This window comes from Pinus tabuliformis, chromosome 9 (genome assembly GCF_031772625.1).
Source record: "Pinus tabuliformis cultivar Carrire ecotype Pingquan chromosome 9, CPIR1, whole genome shotgun sequence".
NCBI lineage: Eukaryota > Viridiplantae > Streptophyta > Pinopsida > Pinales > Pinaceae > Pinus > Pinus tabuliformis.
In genome coordinates this window covers 560895007-560904058 of record NC_142307.1, presented here as the reverse complement: position 1 = coordinate 560904058, position 9052 = coordinate 560895007, and the positions used below count along the sequence as shown (strand labels likewise).

General features: G+C 34.7%; 1 protein-coding gene across 1 annotated transcript; it reads right to left on the bottom strand.

The window, feature by feature from the left end:
- Nucleotides 1–1926: 1926 nt before the first annotated feature.
- On the bottom strand, nucleotides 1927–8476 carry LOC149149746 (oligopeptide transporter 3-like). The gene is made up of 6 exons (XM_089439910.1): nucleotides 7031–8476; nucleotides 6314–6411; nucleotides 4604–5170; nucleotides 4052–4307; nucleotides 2967–3149; nucleotides 1927–2824 (listed from the first exon to the last, which is right to left on the bottom strand). Exons 1-6 carry the CDS (start codon nucleotides 7523–7525, stop codon nucleotides 2210–2212), a joined length of 2214 nt encoding a protein of 737 aa, XP_089296036.1. The 5' UTR covers nucleotides 7526–8476; the 3' UTR covers nucleotides 1927–2209.
- Nucleotides 8477–9052: the final 576 nt, after the last annotated feature.

The window sequence follows — 9052 nt, the reverse complement described above, 5'->3', positions numbered from 1 at the left end:
GAGGGATAGGCCTTGGAGGTCGTAGTCATAGAAATATCATGATATTTAGGAGCTAAGATGATGATGGAGAATAAAGGACTTTTATGTTTCTTGTAGTTTGATCTTTCTTGAAGCTTAAATATGCATGATATAAGAATACTTTGATGATTTGCATGATGTGTGTGTGTGTGTGTGTATAGATATAATGCTTTTTTTTCCAAATTTTTTATTTTTCTTTTGTTTTTTTGTTTTTCGTTTTTCTTTTCTTTTGGTTAATTTAGCCAAAAATTTGGTAGAGATTTTTAAGAATCATACGTTCAAATTGTTTAATATGAAAAATTTGAGTACTTCAAAAGTTTATTAGGGCGTTGAATCTATTTATACATTTAGCAATACATTTAATAATAAGAAATCACAATCTTACTTACAACTATATTATTGGATTGTGACATATATATAATATCTAACTAATATCAAAATTTAGATAAACTTTGAATATAACAAGTATATTATTTAATCTAATTTCATTCTCTCTTCTATAAAAAAATATACATTTTATTAAAATTTTATAATGCCTCATAATTTAAAAGAACTCCTATTATACAAGGTTTGATGGTATGTTTTTTGTTCGGTGTCTTTGGAATTGATCATAGAAAAAATTAAATAAATAATTATTAAATTTGAGGAAAAATTTGTTTGGTCTTTATTATACATCTCTCATACATAAAAACATATTTATATCTTTATTATCTCTCATACATAAAAACATATTTATATCTTTATTAGGATTTATCATTTTTCATAATTTAAAGCTTCTTGTTTGGTGTTTTTGGAATGGATGATATATTATATATAAATGAAATAGAAAAAATTAAATAAATAATTATTAAATTTGAAGAAAGATTTGTTTGTTCTTTATTATATATTTCCTATACATAAAAATATATTTATATCTTTATTAAGATTTACTATTTTTCATAATTTCGAATAAAAATATATTTATATTTTTTTTAATATTGATTATTTTTCATAATTTAAAAGAACGGTATGTTTGTTGTTTGGAATTTTAAAGTAAATATTTTTTTGTTGTTTTTGGAATTGATGATATACTAGCATAGATCCATTTTAAGTATGGATCTAACATGAGTTGGGAGAGATTAAATTTCTTCACTTGCAAACTTCTTTAAAATGTAAAATACAAGGTGTTATTTTTCATTGTTTAAATTGTATTTTTGAATGCTATACTGAGTATGAGTATATATGACCAAATAAATATTTTAACCATAAAAACTCAATTTTTTCATAATATATAATTTAGTTAAATCCCGTGTTGAAATATTTTAAAAGTATAAAGTTTAAACATCTTAATCACACCATTTTTTTAACTTCTAATTACTTTACAACATATTTTTTTATTTTTTTATTATGGTTGATGAGCATACTTTTTTTAAAAGGGCACATGTCAACTCAATATAGAAACGAGTGAACAAACTTACACATCCCCTCATATTGGGCTTACACATCCCCTAATATTGGGCTTGAGAATGAGCCTCTCTATTCAATTATATATCTATTCAATTATATATAAATGAAATAAGAAAAAAAAAACTATTTAATTTTGAAGAAAGACTTGTTTGCCCCCTATTATATTGAACTTATAGTTATTTGGTTTCTACTTAAAAGAAGGGAATTACCCATAAATCTTAATAACACAGTTTACCCACCAAACGTTTTTGCCCTTTTCCCTACACCCCAATACTAATAATAATAATCGCGCTTTTCCTACACGCTAATACTAATAATTATACTGATAGGACATTAGAATCAATACATTTAGCAATCAGGTACGTGGATAAGGCATTTCTCGGCAATCCGCCAATCATTGTTACTTTGAAGCTCTGAGTTTTTCCCTTCTATATACATTTCACATATAATTCAAAATCTCATAGAGCACTTACATATCAAAGTCACGTGGTATCAGAACAATCCTGTAAATAAATTTACTGGTTTTACCATTATTTGAATTAGATTTTGTTGTTCTCTGTGTTGAATTTGTCAAGTATTTTTGCCTGCCAAAGTTTTGAGTCCCAAATGAACAAAAAAGGGGCATGGGCAAAGCCACTGAAAGAGTTGCATTTGATTGAAGCACACAAACCTACAAGTGAATGCATTTGATTGAAGTACACAAATCTACAAGTGAATGCAGAGCTGTCATTAGGCATATGTGGGGTCAGAAAAGAGGACAACCTTTGACAGAGATTCCAGGTGCAGTTGGACAGGAAGCAAGTGGACAGTGATCTATTTCTGTTCCCCACCACTTGATCCCCTTATTTTCACTACCCAAACTAAAGTAGAGAAGCACTCCCATGAATGTTGTGCCTGCATCCATAGATGCTGATAAAACATAATTGTATCTCTGCCACCACCCTTTCCGCGATCGAAATATGAAATAATTGAAGATGCTCCCAATGACAATCCATGTACCAATGTTGACAGGAGTTGCAGGAGGCATGCTGGCAAAACCGCCCAAAAGCACTGGTATGTTGATCAATTTCAACCATTCTGCTTTGGGGAATAACTTGCTTAAACTCCACACTATCACAGGGAGAATTGCACCCACTAGGAATAACCACACCAAGTTTTTGTATGGCCCAAGTGGCCCGAACAGGCGTTTCGGACCAACTAGGCCCCATATGACTGATGCATCAAAGGCTACTCTGTCCTTTGGACACGTCCAAGGGCTGTCAGGAGGCAAAGAGTCCACATCACAAATATTCTCTATACCTGTCAGCATCCACCATGCAATGCATAGATTGATTGTACCTGCAACTATTGTGCCCACAAGCTGTGTACATCCACAAGTTAGCCTCTGGACTCAAATATAGTTAATAAAAAATTGAACCCCATGACAAAATGATACTTGTGGTTCATAAATTTTTTTATAAGATTGAACACTATAGAAGAAGTGAAAACTATAAGAGCCACACCTGAGCAACATACATGCAACGTGGAGGAATCTTCATGTAGTGCCCAAGCTTCAAGTCTGCAAGAAAAGAAAGAGCATGTACTGTACTAATCCTTCCATAAGTCTTGAAAAGGATATTGGCAATTGGTTTTCCAGGCAATAAGTACCCAATAACAAATTCCGCAACAACATTGTAACCTGGTTGCTGTTTTCACAACAATAGCAAATAGATTTCAGCATGAGTCTAGTTCACTTCAAATAACCAGCCCTATTACAACCCAATGGGCATCAAAAAAAAGCATGAGCTCGCACTTGCTTTACTGGCATGGGTAGGCATGGGAGAGGTTTTGATGTAATGATTTCCTTTTATGTAGTCTTGGAAGGCAAGATAACTGCATCTTTTCCAGTATCAGTTTCGTTCAGAAACGAAAAAGGAAATAGCATAAGCTCATTTTCTTTCAGCTTTAGAGAATTATATTGATCTATAAAAGTAGCATAGTTTTCTGGCGAGTACAGAATTGATTTTGTTGCCCCTATTCATCGGGCTTTTCTGGAGAAATGGATAGTTCAATAGGGAGGAAGAAATATATAACGTATGGATGGTCTGATAGGCAGGCAGAAAAATATAGTATGTAATATCATTAATGGGCATATCCTTTTAATGGAAGAGTTATGCGACCTTTCAGGGACAACTGATCAATTCCATTTGGGTGAAGTTACAATTTCTAATCAGAACAGTTTATACAGATTTCAGCTAAAATTGGCAACTTGAGAAAATATATCGATCTCTTGAAATCAGAGTCAAGGTGGACATGCTAGCTCTCCTTGCTTAGTATGAAGGCTAAACCTGGGCAATTGCATCTTGACTTCATGCCGAGTCATTGTTGATGTGCCTTTTTTTTAATATTTTAGTGATGAAAGATAAGATGCATATTCCAAAAGAAAGGGTTAATCAATGATGATATTCATACAAGTTAATCAGAATATAAAACAGGTACCATGGCAGCATCGTACACAGAGACATCTCTTGCTCATTACTCTGGCATTAAGCAGATTGAATATGAGAAATTTTACTGCTTAACAAGAAAGGATGGGAAAGTTTTGGACCTGATTTGTAGTTGCCTGAATCACTCCAATGGGAAGACTTAATATGCATGCAAGCCCACATGCCAGTAGCATGCCCCACCATGGAAGCTGAATATCATCCTTCCATATAATGGAAAGAATAAGTGACAGAGCCATGCTTCCTGCCAGTAGGATAAGAAACCACCACTGTGGTACATCATTGTAATATCTCATCAAGCGTGCATGGACATCAGGTTTATCAGTGTTTATAGAAGATCTGCTTTGCTTAAGGATTTCACTGCACGTAAAAATGTTTGGTAAGTTTCTTTTGGTGGGCATGTCATTGAATGAATCCAAGCAACTCCAAAGTGAATGCAAAAAAAATGTAACAAAAATCATAATACATGGAGATGAGAAAATGACTATATAGTATATGATGCATGTACTATGTTTTGATATATATAGACACACATACCATTGCGTAATCCTCTGAGTTGAGAAACCAAGATCAAAGTGATGCATTTTCTGTTAATAATGCTAATCAAATATGGCATGGTATTAGGAAAACAAAGAAAAGGTTACGAACAAACTCACCTTCCGTTGAAGAGTATAACATGGGCAAGTGTTGCAGCAATCCTTGCAAAACCAAATCCAGTGGAGAAAGCAAAAAATGTGCTAAGATACAGTTTGCTGTATTTATCATAAGCCTCAATGTTCAAGTCAAACTCTGGTGTGAGAATCTGTGTTGTATTGTATTTCTGACCAGTGTCTGTGAATAGTTGACTAGAGAAAATTGGAAACCTCCTTGCATTATAGATATCAAATTTCCAATATGACAGTGGAATGAAAACATAAATAAATAGGAAAAAGCCAATGCCAATGTTAACTATGGAAAACCAAGGGGTGACAAGTGGACTTCCAAGATATGATGAAACTCCTGCCCAATCAAGAGTTGCAGCCCCTATACCCAAACCGTGAAGACCTGAACCAATTTGGTGTGCTGTGACACTGTGTGGACTTATCCAGCAAATCCATGAAAAAAAGCTCAAGATTGTGAATAGGTATCCCGGCAATACATAGTAAGCAAAACTGATTATCATAAAGATTATAAAGAATTGCATGCGAGAGAGTCCCTGCCTTTGTTCCCTTTCATGGAGTGTCCTGATACAACATTCACACAACTCTTTGTCTCAGACAATATAAAACAACAAAGGCAGTTTGTCATATTCATTGTTCCTTCAATCAACCCATAGAAATTTTGAAAAAAATAAATGTCAGAGATATTTGTATACATATAAAATTTAGCTGTAGCAGTTATGTCCAGTTAGTCTACAGTAGCTAATCAAACCAAGGCTCAAAACAAGACAGTAGAAAATGTGAAGTTTTATCATCAATTTTTAGGACTTGAGAAGCCACATTATGGGATTATTAGTCACTACACTAATGGAAAGGGTAATGCCATTATGAATCTTAGAAACTGAGTTAGCATAAGAGAATAGAAGGGATAGAGAATTAATATATGTATTCTACTTTCCACATTTTACTGCAAGTGTCCAATAAAACAAAGAGATAAATTTCAAAATAAAAATGGAAAGAGAGAAAAAGTTGTCTGCGACCAAACCATCATATCTACCAATAATAGAGTAAATAGTTAACATCTTCAGAAAGTTTGTAAGATGATGAATTGCTTTAAATACTTAGTCAATATAGGTGAGTGCAAATGAGAGAACTGCCCTGTTCGAATTGAGCAAACTTTGTAACGATCTTCCACGAAAGACAGACTCTAAAATCACTGTTACTTGATTTTTTTTTCTCTTTCCTGATACTAAGTAACTAGAAAGGAGCAATTGTAATTCCTTCATAATTACAAAAAGGGCAATTTTCTATCCCTATAAAAAATCCAGACTTTCCACCAGGAGAAAACTGAGAAGGGTAGCGAAGCTCTGCTGTTGTCTTGTGTCTCTGGGCCAAACCAGACCATATTCTAGACAATCATGGAGGTTTACAAATTAGAAGGATTGACGAAAATGCTTTTGGCTTAGTCATTTTTATGAGGAGTCCCTAGTCAAGAGCAGCATTCGACTAGGAATCTTCTTGGCTACATTTTTTTTTTGCATATTAACAAATTTCGATGGCTAGTGTATTGTTGATACCATTTGAAGGAAACAAATTTATCATCATGCTTTTCCCTTATAAGTTCAATATTTTAACCTACAGAACTATAACAAAAATGGTAAATTTATTCGATCTGATCACTTCTTGAAACTCATAGGCACATACATGTCAAAGATGCGTCCATCTTACCTAAACAGAGAAACCTGTACTAGATTGGATGGCCACCACATATATGCTGGTTGTACTAGATATTTGCGCAGCAGACCTGCCCAGCCATAACCTAAAACCTGCATGAATACTCTACCATCACTGTCGTCAATTGACCCAAACTTAAGTCTGAAAACACTTGAAAACAAAAGAAGAAAGTATGATTAAAGTTTGCTGGTTGAAAGAATTGGGTTGGTTATAACTACCTTACATGAGCTATGCACAAATAAGACCTTTCATGACCTGAGGATATGGTCAAGAAACACTTTTCTATATAGCTGTACCCACCTAACTGCTCAGAAATTAGGTCCTGGAAGATCAACTCCGGGCTAGTTAGAAGGATTGGACGTGAAAGGTCTTACTTTACTGAGAAGGGCTTAGATAAGTTGTTCAAAGGTCTTTCTTGAGCTCAGATAAAGACTTAGGTGTAGTTACTTGAGCTCATGTAAAGTACAGTTTCAGGTTCTACTGTTTTGAAAAGAAGCAGTACTCCAATCTTGCAAATAATGAGGTCATATTCAAAGGATCTTTCACACTGAAGGAAAAACTGTGCCCAAATAATTGACTGCAGATGATATCCACATTTTTTCTTTGTGCAAGTGAAATTCAAATCATTCCAGGCAAAACCCACGGGACTTGGTTGGTCACTGACACCACTGAGCACAAGCTCTGAGAATAAACAGGGAATGAACAGCATACCTGTGTTGTGATTACTATGATCAATGCTGCAACAAAGCTGATATTTTTCTTATAGAAAGCTTTGATGACATTGATGGCCCCAACAGAGAAGGCATCTCCACCACCAAAAGACACACCAGCGTTGGCGAAGACTGTTATGAGAACGTGCTCTTTCATATTGAAAGGACCAGGGTTCAGAGAAAATTCCCAACCAATCAAAGGGACCCTCGCTGCCCTTTTTGGCAGAGCCGCTGCCATGAGTCTCCCAGCAGGCAAAACCAGAATTTGAGCAAAAATGGAAGACACAGCCAGGGGCTGCGTTCTGTAGGCAAAGAAGGTATTTATAAACATGAGGGAAATACATGACAAGAATCCCAGAGTCCACATACGAAACGTCATTACAGGGAGAGAGCGGTCATCAGTCACAGGAACAGTTAGGGCAACTTGTTCGATTGGAGACTGATCCTCCACCTCATCTCCATCTTCACCACTTTCACCTGTACGATTATCTTCCATAGTTGAAGGCACGATTCTTGTTTTATGACCTCAATATGCGGGAACACAATGCTTATTTTACCAGAGTATGGACAAACTCACATGATACCAATGTCTCATAATTCAATCCCCTGTTCGCAGATATTTATTAATAGCAAGGCGTGCAAAACTCTGGCTCCATCTCTTGATGCCGAGGACATTATTACTACTACAAGTCCTCAAAATAAAGAATACATGATTCTTCTCTATTTATTGACCTCAATATACAGAAACCCAATACTTCTTTCACCATGGGCAAACTCGCAGATATTTATTAATATTTGTCGTTTTGCTTTGCCATTTTCGATTGGAGTTGCAGAGCGTTGGAGACCCTAGCATTTCAGAACTGTTTACCATCTGCCCATCTGTTTGGGATAATCCAACGAGGTGGTCTCACCTGTTACCGCCATGATCATTGGATTAGGGTTCACTGGCCAATGAGTTGTTATTTCAAATGGATTTGGCACAGTAAGATAATCTTCTAGTACAGAGATTCTGTTTTAGATAAGAACTTAATAGAACTTTTGAATTAATTTCCATAGTGGAAAATTTTGGTTTTTACTCAAATTGTCAATCAATTTAATAAAAGTTCCAAATCCATAAAACTGTTAACTTTCTGTATCAACCATCGCCCAATTCCGACAACTACAAAACATTAGCACAAAATTAGCTGATTATGCTGATTATGTGTAGTCAGATATTTTTAATTTCTGGACCATTGGTTCTGGGACATCAGATTGGAAGGCTTTGCAGGTACCTGCATTTCCATTAATTCTGCTCGTGATGTTGAATCGAAGAAAAGTAATCTCTCAACCCAAGGATGGAAGGTTTTGCAGGGATCTGCATGTCCATTAATTCTGCTGGTAATGTTGAATCCAAGTAATCTCCCAACCCAACACTTAGTGGCATTGTGACCAACTTCAAAGCAAAATTCGAACGAACATGTCTGTTAGATCAATAATAGATTGATAAATTCAATGGCGGTGAATTGTTGGTTGGCGTGGACATTCATCAACTTCCGACAGAGCATTGCAATCTTCGAATAGATGAGGCACGCGAACCGATAGCAAGCATGAATGATATGCGTTAAAACTATATATATATATATATATTAATTAATTAAAACTATGGATGAAATGACTTAGTAGTTTGAGTGGGTGGAAGTATGATTTGTTTTCCTATCCATTTAAGTTTATATATTTTAACATTCAAATTCAAATACATTCTCCAAAGACGAAGATGGAATACTCATGCTTGGAATCTCTTAGTCTTTAAAGATGGATTCCTCAGGCTTATTAATCTTTAAAGTGGACTCAAATGGACTCCTCATACTTATAGGGATTAAAAAGAATGTTAATTTGGAATTTAAACATTCAATTGTAAATAGGGATTAAAAAGAGTGTCAATTTGGAATTTAAACATTTAAGTACATTTTTTTAAAGACAAAGATGAACTCCTTATATTTGGAATTTTATTATATATATGATAAATTGAATTTAAATTCAATTT